The following is a 14,161-nucleotide window of genomic DNA, read 5'->3' on the forward strand; positions in this document are numbered from 1 at the left end:
CGCCAGCCTCTCTGTCCAAAATGCTGCTTTTTAGTCTGAAACTTCCTGTCCTCTGTCTCTGGAGAAAATTAACTTAATGGGCCATTGAAGAGGGTGGCTTTTATGGTGTTAGAAGAGTTTTAAGGGTCTCGTAAAAATGCAGATTTTTATTTTTAGAATATATATTTACACACATCCCCCCATACATACATCTCTATATACATATTTTAAGACTCTCAACTTTCAAAGCCTAAGTTGAGGGAGAACATCTGCACAAGGCACCGTAGGTGTTTGCTTTCCCAATTCAGGTGTTACTCAGAGATCAAAACCCACTGCAGATAATGGCTCGTGCAGTTGGGTGCAGACTGTCGGCAGCATGGCAAACTGCAGGACTGCCTCTGGCCTCCAGGAAATCTTAACCTGCTGGTGAAAGCTGCCTTTAAATACTTTTTCCAAGAGGTTACAAAAAATGCACTGAGTGTCCTTAACCACAAGAGGTGAAGACGTTCATTGTGTGTGGACAGTTATGAATTCATGTACTGTTTAAGAAGAACAGCTGCCGCTGTGGGCGAGCCCGCTCAGCCCGAGCTCCTCGCCTGCCTGGTGCCTTAGTGTGGAGGTATCGGAAAATAATGGAATTGAAGTGGGAGTTGTCAATACTGGAAGAGAAGGTCCACGTTCACATACACGTAATATACGGAATAAAAGATGTGCGTGTATGGAAGAGGGACTGGTACCCGAGGGGCCAGGATCTCCAGTGTGCAGTGGGGTCAGGGCACTGAGACTCGTGAAGGGTTCGCAGTGAGATCTTGCTCTGAGTGTAGCCAGTTGCTCTGGCATTTAGAACCCTGCGCCACAGCTGTGGTGGGGCGCTGGGCCTGGGACAGCAGGGGTGCCAGCAGGAGTTCAGGGTTTGCGCTGGGCAGCCGTAGCAGGGCTCAGACGCGGCCATCCTGCTGACTGGCCGATGGCCATGCCGGGTGCTGGCACTCGAGGGCAGGGGCATTTTTAGGGCAGGGGTTCTCTGAGGCCGTTCCCGCCGTGGGGTTTTCGCTGGCATCCTTGGCTTTGCAGGGTGCACCGAGCTCCTCAAAAATAAGTCCCCTGGTTGGCAGGAGGCGTGTAGCCGGGGCCAAGCTGGGTGGCTGCAAGGGTGGGAGTCGGGCTGGGTGTTGAATGGCAGCGCTGCAAGATGGACGCAGCTCCGCACGGACATCTCTCTGTCTGTCCAGGCTCGGCTCTGTCCATCTGTCCGGGCTCAGGGGATTTACTGCCTGCTGGGCCGGCGTGGCTGCGGCGGCGCATAGGCACGGGGCGGGCTGTCTGCGGGCAGGGGAGGTTCGTGGGGGGCTGTGTGGATGCCGAGCGGAGGGATGGAGATGGCTGGACCAGCAGGCGAGGCGGCCGAGCCGGGGTGTTGCTAAGCTACTGAGGACCCCTTGCCCAGGAGGAGCATCACCCGCTGCCGCCGGCTCGGTGCAGCATCCGCGGCGCGGGGAGGAGAGACCCACCGGCGGTGATGTAATGAGCCACCGGGGCGGTGGTTGGAGGCTCCGGCGGAGAGAGGACGAACGGCCGCGGCTCCGGCGGCTGGCATGGGCCCCCGCGGCCCCGGCGCATCGCAGCCCCGCTGAGCAGCCGCGTCCATAGCAGCTGGCGCTTCGGGAGAGGCATTTGCTGGATTATCAGGGCGGATGGCGAGCGGATAGAGGGAAGCTGCAGCCATTTGCAAGCGCTGCCAGGCAGCCCATACTCCCGAGACAGAGCCGCCGAGAGCCGCATTGTTGTGACCGAGTGTGCTAACAGTCTCTCTCTGCCTCCCTGTTTCCCTTTCTCTCTCTCTCTCCGTCTGTCTTTTCTGCAATGATGAGGCAGGCCCCAGCGACACGGAAGGTACAGTCTGCTGCTGTATCCACACCGTCATTGCTAACGCTGCTTCTGAACGTTCCTTGTTTTGCTCTATTTTTTTTCTGGGTTTTTTTTTTTCCCTTTCCTTTTTTGTATGTTAATGCTGCTGAGCTTTAATTGTGAGTTTGACTCTGTTTCAGGTGCCTGTGGACAGACAGGGTGGGGGGAGGTTGGTGAATGAGAAAGCAGCTTTGTTTAATGTCTCGCTTTTCCTTTCAAGTTTCCGTTCAAGTAATTTCTCCATTTCACCTGTCTGTGCCTGTGTTGCATGCAGCATCTCTGCAGCTCGGCTGGAGCACGGACTCCGGCGGCTTCCCTGCTGCCGGAGGGTGCTGGTGCTTGGCTTGTGGAAGTTGCATGTTAATAATAACATTTTTCCTACCTTAGCGACGCAGGCTGTGCCGTTCAGGTCTGCTTTTAACATTTCCAAAGGTTGCTCCTATCTGGATTCCCTGTCAAGCTGACGTTTCTGCAGGTTACAGCATGGACTCTGGTTTGTGCTCTGGTAGTGTCCTATATGTTTATTTTTAGCATAACCAGGATATCACTGTTCAGCTTGGAGAGAAATCCCGAGAATTTTTGCTTGATCCCAAAGAAGAAGTTTAAATAAAAATAACCAAAGGCACAAATGTGTAACTTCACCAGCCATGCTGTGTCAGCGAGAAGACTTTGCCGTTTAATTAATGTTACAGTAAACGCTCTTGATTTATGGCTGTGGTTGGTTGAGCTGACCAAATGCAGTGAAATACTTTGTTACGCGGTGATTACTTTAGGAGCTCTTGTTTAACCCACTTCCAAATGAAAAGTTTTACAAATGCTGATTTTCCTCTGCCTCCAGCGGAAGGGTGGAGCGGAGGGTCCAGCCCAGCGCTCCACACCCTGTCTGACAGGCAGTTTTACAAATCTGACAGCTGCTTGATTTAATCCTGCTTTTCCTGTCATTTCTTCCCCTCACACATGCCGTCCCCATTCAGGATCGTGCCTGTGAGAGAGTGCATGTGTAAGGTGTTGCTGTTGTTTAAAATACAAAATTTCTGGTAGCGTATGCCCAGCAGTAACGCAGGTAATGTCACCCTGGGAAAAGCAGCCCGAGGGAGCTTGTCCTCCAGCTGGTGGAGTGCTGTGGGGGAGCGACAGCATGGATGCCAACAGGTTCTGTCTGGAGAAGGCTTGGTTCCTCTGAGAGGCTGAGTTCCCTGATGGTGAGCTTGATGGTGTCCTGCCAGCTTGGGCGGGCAGCGCTGACCTTTGCTTAGTTAATGCCCAGCATCGACTCTGGCAGCTGCCAGCCCTGCTCAGAAGCCCCATGCTGCCCCCCTCCACCCGCTGCTGGAAACCCTCGTGGAAACTCTGTGGGAATTCTCTGCAGGAGCAGTTGCAGTCTGAAAAGTTCTGCTTTTCTGTGCCAGAAGCCCTCAAACTTTGTCCAGCAGAAGCATTTAGTAACACAGTACCAGTCCTGCCTGGTGTAAGGTGACGTTGATACAAGTGTGCTCGTCCGTACTCATGGCAGTGCCAACGTTCAATGCTTCCTCCTGGGTCTGGGTTGGGACTCCTGCGCTCAAGAGTGGAACCGAGTTGGGAGGGACCTACAGGACCTGCCATCTGCAGCCCCATGTTCAAGACGGGTGATGCCAGCTCTGGGGCAGGCAATTGTTGGTAGCCAGGAGGAGTTTTACCAGAGTTCTTGCTGCTAGAAGCAAAGTTTGTATCCGAGTGCATCTGTTTGGAGCCTCAGATGCTCTCCTCACTCCTGAGTGCAGGACATGCCAAGGGAACAAAGGTTGTATAATGTCATCAAATATTTATGCAGCAGCATTATGCAGCAGAGTTCAGAACCGCCAAATGAAATATTAATAGCCACAGCTGCGTTGTGTGGAGCATCCCGGGATCCAGGAGAGCCCAAAGTTTTTGTATTAAGCAACTACGTAGTCTGGAGTCTGGTGGAGGTTCGAGCATCTGCTGGCAGCTCCCGAGCCGGGCTCCTGGATGCTCCAGGAGCCGTGACGAGCTCTGTGGTGGAGCCCTGCTGCCTCCTTCCCACACACCGTCTCCTCGCCAGCTGGATGCCGTACTGGAGGAGGGAGAAGTAGTGTCCCAGTCCAGCTGCCTTTCTGCCAGCCACTTGCAAGTGCTTTGTAGAGCACCCGGGTGAATTGCTGACATGAGGCGTGCAGTGCGAAGAGCGGGATGGAGAGGAGGGACGGCCAGCGCAGCAGGGAGCCTGGTCACCCTCCAGCTCTGCCAGAGTGCAGCAGAGCATCTCCCAACTCCTGCCTTGCCACAGAGCTGCTCACCCGGGGATCTTGGAGCTGATGCTTCAGCTTTTTATAGTCTTCACGTGATGTTACGTGGAGGGGGACTGAAATGGCCTTACACCTTATGCCACAGCAGGCATGGACCCAGGATTACTCTCTCTCACTTAGTGTGGCTAGCTTTTAGAGAAGCTCACCACGAGGTTTCTCCCTTTTTGATACGGCTTGTGTCGGGGAAGATGTTTGGCCTCTCTCCAGCCTGTTGCCCAGCTAGGGAAGGGTTCAGCGGTTGCTTGTTGAGTGTTTCCCCCAATGTCTGGCTGCCACGGCGGGCAGCACTAAGCTGTATTTCAAACACAGAGGCTTTGTTGCTGGTGCAAAACTCCCCAGTCCTTGGCTGCTCGTGTCTGCCCAGCACTGGGCTGCTTTCAGAGCTGACTGTGCAGAGCAAGCAGCAAGATGGCAGGGAGCACCGTGCCTGGCAGTGGGGGCTCTCTTGAGTTCCCCTGCTCCGTGTTGCATTGGAGCCACGTGGAGGCTTGGCTTGGTGAGGAGTGGAAACATCTCCCTGCGCCTGGCTAGCAGATTCCCTGAGGGAGGGTTTTTTCAGAGCATTTTTCAGATTTTTGGTGCCACTGAATACAATCTTTGTTTAGTAGGAATTTTGGGAAAGATGCTAAAGTACTCCTAAAGAGCTTATACCAACCACTGCTCCTAAGTCAGCCCTGTATTTACCTGCAGGGTTTAAGCTTTTACCATTGTAATTACATTTTCCTGGCAAATTGTGCCAAGATGATGATGTTATGGAAAATGGTTGTCTTCCCTCAGTATTGAAATGGGCCTCCTGTTGAGTGCAGCCTTGTAGAAAAGGCTGGAAATCAGTGAAATAGGATTTAGCCTAAGTAATGCTATAGATAATCAGCTGTTTAGAAGTGATAACCTATCCAGTTCTAATCTGTAATTTTTTTTTAAAAAAAAAGTAGCTGTAAGGCCTCTCAACTGATTTATCAAGGCCTTGGGTGGGAATACGACCATTGGTGCTGAATGTCAGAGAGAAGCTGCGGTGTGAGTGCGATGCTGCACCAGCCTGAGCTGGGTCTGCCTTTGGGTCACAGGGGCCGAGCGCTCGCTGATGCGCTTTGTACACCCAAATGTCTTGCTCACGACTGCATCTGTGGGTAGCATCATACGGCAGCGCTTCTATTGATCTTTTCTGTTCTTGGTTACTTTAAGCTGTGGATTAGGTAATAGACTGAAAAATGAAGCAGAATGTGAAAAGCTTTAAAACACGTTCTGCTGTTTTAAAGCTGCAGCTGGAGAGCAGATGTCCCTGCCAGCGGCTCCCTCTGCCTGGTCCGATAGCTTCCAGCGCCCAGGCGCTCCATGCCTGCCCCAGAGTTGCCTGGCCAGCTTCCCCTGCGGCCAGCTGGCTGGCGAGCACACCCAGCCTCACTGGCACCTGTTGTTATATTGCTTATGGTTGGATTATTTGTTAGGAAAAATATTTATTGACTGCTGCAATAAGTGCGCAGCAGGGATGTGCCTGATAGACTGTGTGGCCTCCCCACCTTGTGATGTGTGAGTGCTGAGCTGATGACAGTTGTGTTCCTGCTATGCTGCATGTGCCAAGGGTGGGTGTATGTAGGGGGGTGGAGGGTCCTGCCTTGAAGTCGGTGGATGCATTTGTTTCCAGAAATGAAAAGAAAATGTGGAAGTGTTTGAGAAGAAGCTCTGTGTTGTCCCCACAAGTTTTGTGACTAAAGAGAAATAGAGCCCAGGGGCTCCAGCATCTCAGTGTGCAGCTGTTTTGGTGGTGCTCTAGTGCCTTTGGAAAACCAAAGGGGTGAGGGGAGGGGAAAAAAATATTTTAGTAATAAAGCCCCTTCAATCTCACGCTCAAGTGACCTCTCGGAAAGGCATGTTGAGTTAAATCCACTCCATGTCAGCGGAGCCTGGTGAGCCCTGAGCAGCTCTACGGTAAGGTGGCAGCAGTGTCCAGGCTGACCTGGGGCAGCACAGACTTTGCCTTTGAAGCTAAAGGTCTCTTAGAGGTAAAAGGGGCATCTGCTGGGGTCAGGGGCTGGCCCCAGGTGGGGGATTCAGGGCATCGGCCTTCTCCCTAGCTTGATGGTCCTGCCCCTTGCTAAAGGGGGAGAAGCGGGGCTGGAGCTCGATGAGCAATCTGTGGTCTAGGGGAGAGAACCTGGCCAGGAGGCTGAGCTGCTGCCGGGCTCTGTTCCTCTGTCTCCTCAGGAGCTCTGCTAGCAGGGTTCCACCTGGAGCTGCCCTGGGAGTGTGGGTTAATGAGCTCATACACCTGATGCCATGCACACTAATTGCCATCATGTCTTTTGTTTCCTTTATCTTGTTCTCTGCTGCATCTGCTGCTGCGGTCTGTATCTCTGCTCCTGTCTGTCCCTGTATGAATGTCTCTCCTCCTCTGCCTTCTGCTCCCGTTGCTCTCCAGACCAGCGCCCGGCGGCCCAAGGTGAGCAGCTGCGGTTGGGGGGCACTGAGCATCCCCTCCACCTTAAATGCAAACATATTGAGTGCTAACCCCAAAGCGCGTTTTCTCTTGTCCTTCCATCCCATTGTGCAGAGCCCAGAGGGGCTCACAGGAGTGATGCGCTCCTCTGGAGCGTGTCTAAATCACTGGGGATGACCTACCAGGGCAAAAATCTCTAGAAAAGCTTCATGCTCTTAGCCAGAGCTCATCTGACGGAGCGGAGCGTAACAGCGGTGTAGCAATTCCCAGCCTGGCTGGCCAGCAGAGCACACTGCTTGCTGTCTCTTGCTGTCGGTGCTTGCTTCTCGCTGACTGCTGTTTCCTGGCTTATGTGGGGTGCTTTTCAGTGTTACCTGTTGGGGGAGAGAGGTGAGAGCCCAGAGGTGTCATCCAGGACTGTATTGATTCCAGCACAGAGATCGCTCATGTTTGGACATCTGCCCCTAGCCCGCAGAACTTGCCTTGCCAAGGGGCATGTGGTTGGAGGAAAGCAAACAAGGGAGATAAATCCTTGAAGAACTCTATAATAGCCAAGTTATAGTTTGTAAATGGTGAACAGTCTTTTTTCTTCTCTTCTATAAAGGTACGCTGCAGGGAGGGTTTTATTTTCACTGGCTTTACAACAAACTCAAACCAGGGCAGCAGTGAATTCATTCAGTCCCAGGGCAGCTGGGATCCTGGCTGCCAGGCATGTAGCTTTCCCCTCCGAAAATACCTTGTTAACTGTCATTTTGGCACTGTAGGGCCAGAGCCCAGGCTGAGGTAGGACTTCATGGGGGAAAGAAAAAGTGTGACAGAAGTATATGAACACAATGCGAGTAGGAGAGTCCACCACTCCTGTAGCTTACGGTTTCCCCTGTGATGTCTGTTCCCCAAACGGTGGAGACATGGCAAGGCTTTTGCTGTGAGTCTGTCTGATGCATTTGCAGTGAGGCAGAGAAGTGAGCTCAGGGTAAGTGGCTTCTGCATACTGGTATGGATTTTAAGCCAGTTTCCAATCCTGACTGGGAGCTTACCCTTTACCAGGACAGGTCCTGGGAGCTCTCAGTGGATCACATACCACTGCCCTTGGTTTGAATGGCGTTCTTGTTCTCTGCAACCTGTGCTGGAGAGGAGTGGCGGGTGGATGTCCTGGGTGACCTCTTACTGCTTTGGCCTCTCATCTACGCTGGGCAGGAGCTGGATGGAGTTGAAGATACCCCTGCATGTGCATTGAGATTGGAGCTGTTGCCCATGTTGATCAGCTGCTCTGGCGCTCTGCAGCGCTGCCAGCTCTTCTCGAGCTGTTGCATCCTGTTCTGGTTGGGCTCACAGATGTGTGCACATCAGATGGAGTCAGCTAGCAGGCGGCTTTCTCTGGCAGCTTGGACCTTCCTGGCTTCCTGGGAATGGATTTTTCCATAGGAACCATTAGTGCAGGTTACCCAATAGCTGTGCACAGGGCTCTGGGAGATGCTATGCTGCGTTTTGTCCCTTTCTGAAGGAAGGTGCATCCCTTGGACCTTCCCTCTGGCCCTGACTGCCAAGGCCAAGTTGTGGGTCTCCAAAGGTTTCTAGCTCTTTGGAGGCGATAGGCAGTGGAACCGTACCAGGTGTGTCCCTGGCGATGCTGCTCTGTCCGCACAGAAGCTGAAGGCTCACTCTGTGAAGGGTTTTTAATCTCCAAAGCAGCAGGAACAAGAACGATGTCCTTGTTTTTCCTGGAGATAGTGTGTGTGGCTTGGTGCCACAGAGACTGTTCCCAGCCTGAGGCTCACACCTTCCCTGGGAGAGCTGGGGATTGCACCTGGAAGGGGAAGGCTCAGCTGCCTGCCTGTCTGTGGTGTGTGTAACCTGTTGCAGTCGAGTTAGCTCAGGTTTGCCTAAAGTAAGCTAGGAGACAGCAGAAGGTCCAACTACAGCGTGGCAAGTGAGCACCTGGTTTCTGCGTCCTGCTGCTGCTTTAGCAGGTGGGTGCAGCGGCGCAGATGCTGCAGCTGTCTTGGCTGCGCCCCATGCATGTGCCCAGCCAGCCCGGGGTGAGCCACACACCTCGCTAGCTGCGATGCACCAAAAAGGCACTCTCAAGGAGTAAAATAAAAAGTCAGGAAATGAATTTACGCAGTGTTAGATGCCACAGAGGTGACTGCTCCAGAAATACAGTGAGGAGAGCAGCACAGGTTTCTGAGGTTCCCTCAGACATCGGCTTCCTTTGGTCCCATCACCTGGGTGATGCGGCCAGCCTTCCTGCTGGGTTGCCAGCCAACAATTAACAGCCTTATCAGTGGTGACAAAGCAGCACTCTGCTACTCTGGTTCCTCCACGCCTCACTGGTTTTCACTGGAATCGGGTGCACTCTTGCTGCTCTTTCATTTTCTTTTGGTGCTTCATCCCCGCAGCTGGTGTAGTTGCAGAGAGAAGGTGCTGGCTTGGGCGCCTGCCACAGTGTGTCCTCAGCAAGCTGCTGGTGGCACTGGCACACGTGTACCACAGCACCTGACTCAGGCTCCTGCAAATGCTGAGCAGCAGATGTGTCCCATCATGTCTCCAGATGTGCAGGATGGACAGGGGCGAACCCCCCCCTCCCGTCTCGGTGTGCTCTGGAGTTCTGCTGTCTCATCCCCTGGAGCTGGAACACCAAAACCTCTGCCAGCACTGCCAAGGCCCCCGGTTAGTCCCTGCTCTGATCCCCTTTGGCATGCTTGCTGGATAGGCAGGGTCTGCCCTTGTGTCCCAGGACCTCAGGGTGTGAGCTGGCCTTGCTGCAAAGAGCAAGGAGAGGGTCTGTGTCTGCAACAGCAGCACAGATAGATACGCTAGCACAAGGCAATACATAAAATACAAAAAATACAAAAAACCCACCCAACCAAAAAATAAAACAGCGGTGCATTTGTAGGGAGAGGCAATCTTTTATTGCCCCTGCTACTGCGGGAGGGAAAAGAGGGACTCCTCCCGTGTCAGGCCTGAAGCAGGGCTTGTGTGCTCAGAAAAAGATCCATTTTGGTTTTTTTGACTATGTCAGTGGTGTAATAATATTTTACTTTCCCCTTCAACAACTGATTATCTGTGAATTTTGGCTGAGCCAGCAGTAGTGCCGGTCCTTGGCACGCTGCAAGTCTGGGTACAGTGAGGGCATGGATGCACTCCAGCCAGCAGAGCTGTTTTGCTGTTGATGTCCCAGCTGTCACCATGCCCTGGGTTTCCTCAGTGCTGGAAATGTGAGTCTGGGAGACAGCGGCTGACCTGGAGGAACATGCAGAGCTGAAGCAGTGTTGAAGAGTACAGGGAGATGAACTGGTCGTGGAAGTGTTGTCTGCCTTGAAATGTGGTGATCTGACTTTGTCCCTTGACCATGTTGTTTTGCAGCCCACCCGGACCCCCAGTTCTGCAGCATCCAGTGGCACGGCAGGGCCCTCGGGCTCAGCCTCCGCCTCCGGCGGAGAGATGAGCAGCAGCGAGCCCAGCACACCTGCTCAGACGCCACTGGTGGCCCCGGTTATTCCAACTCCCTCCCTGACCTCTCCAGTGGCGCCTCCAGTTCCCTCGCCCACTAAGGTAAGCTGTGCCCAGGTAAGCTGTCGGCTCTGCCTGTGTGGAGAGTGGTAGCTCCTGAGGGGAGGAGGAGGAAAAGGGGAGCAAGAGGTCCTGTGGTGGGTGCTGGTGGTCACTGTGCAGGGCTGGCACGACCACCCATACGGCTGTGCCGGGCTCAGGACCGTGCTCTGTGGGAGCAGAAGAGCAGCTGGGGGACGGAGGGGAGCATGCATGGCTTGGCGGGGAGTTGGCTAAGGGCTAACACGGAAGCAGATGCACCGAAGCTGGAAAGACGCTTCTGAAGGGGTGAATGCTGTAGCTTAACTCTCTTCCCCACGTACGTTCTCCCTTCCCGGGTCCCTACGGGATACACGTGGCATCAGAGCAGCTTGGCAAGTGAATGTGCTGGGGTCGAGGCTCTGAGACGGAGCTTGAACCTGCCTGTGAGGGGGAAGCTGGGCCCCGTTGGATCCAGAGCAGACCCTGAACTCTGTCCACTCCATTCACTGGTGCTGGGTGACCCGGAGCTGGGGAGCCCTGCGGTGGCTGCATTTTGGGGATCCTCCTGCCTTGAGATACAGAGACCACTTAGACCCAAACTTGGGTGTTTCTAACAATTATATCAAGCAGAGTTATTCCATTTTTTATGTTTAAACTAGTTTTTCATTACTTCCGTCCTGCTTTGTATTAATTAGTTAAAATTGGAGCTTGTGAAAGATGTGGGGCATGAGGGCAGAGAATTAATAGCATGAAAAGACAAAAGAGATTGCTTGGAGGTTGTGTATTGAGGAAAAGGCTGGAAAAGCCACCTCCTGGTGGGAAGAAGGGATGTCCCCATTCCCCCGAGCTGCCGGTGAGGACTCTAGTAATGGGTTTGTGTAACGGGTGTAAAAAAGGTTTGTTTGATAGTGCTGGTGGCATCTGTGTGTCCAGGGCTGAGAAAGTAGCAGAGGAGAAATCTGTGTGGTTTTCCTATGCTGCTTGACATGGCATAGGATTTTTTTTCAAAACCTGCTCCTTAATGTCACCCAGCTTTGTGATGTTAAGCTTTAGTCCGGAGGCTGCTTTAACCCTGTGCTGCTGCCAGATGAGGGGAGTTGCGTTCTCTTCTCCTGCCCTTGCTGGCAGCTGTGTGCCCAGGAGCTGCTGTGCTGGCGTCAGCCTTTCTCCCGCCACGGGAGCTAATCTGGCCAAAAAAGAGCCAGCAAATACAGGATCAGTTTTCCCCAGTGGGAGCACACCGGGGAAAACGTGGATGCTGCTGTGGGATCAAGTGGGCACTGGTGAAGAGCACAGGGCCATCTCTGGGGGTTGTCTGGGCTATGCTAGTTAAAGACGGAGTCGCCCTGCCCTTGGCATGGGCTGCGTGTGAGGGAAGGCAGGACTGTGGAGTCCAGATAGCGGGGGGAGCCTGGGCTCTGTTGTACAGCACCCATGGTTATGCACAGACTTTTTAGAAGATGGGACCTCGCATGGAGCTGGGGTTTTCTTTAAATGGCACGGACATTGGGCTTTCCTCAAAGGTTGCTGTGAGAGGAATGGGGCAACAGATGTGAGTGGCAGCCCGGGACCTTCTGTCTGGTGTTAGGGAAGGGTCCTCACAGTGAGGGTGGTCAGACACCAGGATGGGTCTAAAGGGGCTGTGAGACCTCGTCCTTGGAGGCAGCCAGAGCTTGGCCAGATGAGGCCTGAGCAGTGTGATCCACTCAGCACAACTGAGTGGGGAGGTGGGGCAGAGACCTCCACTCACCTCTCCCAGCCTCAGTTATTCTTCTGTTCTGTAAAACACGAGTGTACTTCAGATGTATGGTTTGTGTTCAAGACAAGCCACTGACTGTATTCTCTGTCTCCAGCTCAGCTCGGCAGTGCCTCAGTGTCTCCATGAAGGCCAGGTGACCACGAGGCTCTGGTTTGAAGAGTGTGCATGCAGAAATCGCCCCATCAGCTCCAAAATGGGGAGCTGAGGGTTTTGCCTCAACCTAACTCACTCTGCAGTAGCAGCTGGCATGGGGCTGTGTGATACCTGTGTGACTCTGTGCTCCTTGAGTGTTTCCCATCCCGCACAGGCAGCTCTCCCGTGACAGCATAGCTGTTCAGAAACACAGTGCCAACCTCACCTGGGTTTTAAGGCGAGCCAGGTGTGCCTTTTCCCTGTGAGCGCAAGAGGCTTGTGCCAGGGAACTGTGACAGCTGGGTGGGATGTGACCCCCCGAGGGCTGCGTTTGCATCTTGCGGGAAATCTCAAGCCCGCATCCCTTTTTCATGCCCTGGCTTTCATTTCAGCCCCCATTGGCTTTGGTCTCAAAATAACGCTGCAGGACCCAGCTGCAGCGCCATGTCACTGTGCAGCCGCTTCTGGACCATTGCTACTGGTGTTAGTGTCCCCCTCGGGCTGTATCTTTTACTACAGGTAAAGGTGTCATGATGGAGCCCATCTAACACAGCCCAAATGTGCTTGGAGCAGAAGGGGGCAAATTCAGAGGGGTGCTGGTCAGCAGCCCGAGGCACCCACCTCTGTGTGTGTAACAGGATAGAAAAGCCTCGGGGAAGGTCTGGGGTGCACAGCAGAGACCATTTAAGGATTCACTTTGCCCAAGCAGGAGGATTTCCGGCTTTAGGCTTGTACCCGGCTCGCCCTTGTAGAACTGCCTGGGGTCTGACATGCCACGGGTTACAACAGACACCGACCCCCAAGTGGGGAGCGTGGGGCAGGCCCCCTGTACAAATGCCTGCCCTGCTCTGTGGGGTGGGGAAGGAAGGGGGGAGCAGCTCACACGGAGCGCAGTGAGCTTGCAGCATGAATGTATGTGTGAGGTGCACCCTGCGTGCGTGTGCCGGCATTCTGAGTTACACGCTAGTAACTAAACCCACTGGCTGCTGCAAGTGTGTGCCATCTTGCATGTTGTTTTGATAGAACCGTTCTGTGAGATCTGGTTCTGTTTATGGGAGCGTGTTTCTTGCATGCCATCGCTCTACTCTGAGCAGGAGCAGAACAGTTACTGAAGGGTGAACTTGGATGAGCTAGCGGTGGAGGTTTTTTATTTCTTTTTTTTTTTTAAAGGATTTAGGCATCCGTAGATCCCCGTGAAGGCAAAAGCAAGGTGCTGAAGACCTTTTGCCAGCCAAAAAGTTTTTGTCTTTGTGTCAAGGAATATATATCACATGTTGTATGTGCAGTAAAAATCAGATTAAAATGACAGACGGACTCGGTAGCTACAAGCGTAGAGCGATGCGTTCTTCTAAAAGAGCTGCAGTAACGATGCCAAAATACAGGCTAGCTGATGGGTTGTGTTCTCTGTGTGTTAAATTAATGTATCTGGAGCTCTCTCCAAAGGATGTTGCTGCTCCTTTTGGTAATTCCTGGTTTGATCTTGTAGGAGGAGGAAAATTTACGCTCTCAAGTCAGGGACCTGGAGGAGAAATTGGAGACTCTGAAGATAAAGCGAAATGAAGACAAAGCAAAGCTTAAAGAGCTCGAGAAGTACAAGATCCAGCTGGAGCAGGTACAAGAATGGAAGAGCAAAATGCAAGAACAACAGGCTGATCTCCAGAAACGTTTAAAGGAGGCCAAAAAGGTGAGCATCCCTGAGCAGCGGGGCAGCTCCAGTCCTGGGGCGTGCATAGGGAGAGGGGATTCCAGGGCTATTTCACTTGCTGAAGATATCTGTGGGGTTTTTTATGAAATACCAGCTAGCTTTAAACTGCATGCTGTCCTGGCTCCTGTCTTCTGAGTACGTGCTGGGTCCTAAACCGGCCTGTGACCTCACATATCGCCGTTCTCTCCAATGTAAATATTGGTTTAGGTGTTGAGCTGCCAGCGCCAATCCCAGATACAGTCAGAGCACCCTGCACATTTAATGCAGCATGCTAGCGTGGGTGCCGACTGCCGCTGGTCCATCGTGGCAGTAGCACACACAGCTTGTTCTGGAGCTGAAGCCACAGCTTCGTTCTCTGACCACTCTAGATATCAGAGCAGACAGAGCCTTTGGATGGACGTTGC

General features: G+C 53.1%; 1 protein-coding gene across 10 annotated transcripts in view; it reads left to right on the top strand.

Annotated features, from left to right (window-relative positions):
• DCTN1 (dynactin subunit 1) overlaps positions 1–14,161 on the top strand; it is an 84,686-nt gene that overhangs the window by 48,954 nt on the left and 21,571 nt on the right. For 6 of the 10 annotated variants that reach the window (XM_055702888.1, XM_055702891.1, XM_055702896.1 and 3 more), the window contains 3 exons: positions 6,610–6,630; positions 9,994–10,182; positions 13,539–13,736. In XM_055702888.1, the coding sequence (XP_055558863.1) occupies positions 6,610–6,630; positions 9,994–10,182; positions 13,539–13,736 (408 nt within the window). Of the gene's footprint in view, positions 1–1,293; positions 1,873–6,609; positions 6,631–9,993; positions 10,183–13,538; positions 13,737–14,161 lie in introns of those variants that run through there. The other 4 variants (XM_055702904.1, XM_055702915.1, XM_055702942.1 and 1 more) reach the window with 3 other exon arrangements.

The sequence above is a fragment of the Falco cherrug genome, chromosome 1 (assembly GCF_023634085.1).
Source record: "Falco cherrug isolate bFalChe1 chromosome 1, bFalChe1.pri, whole genome shotgun sequence".
Lineage (NCBI taxonomy): Eukaryota > Metazoa > Chordata > Aves > Falconiformes > Falconidae > Falco > Falco cherrug.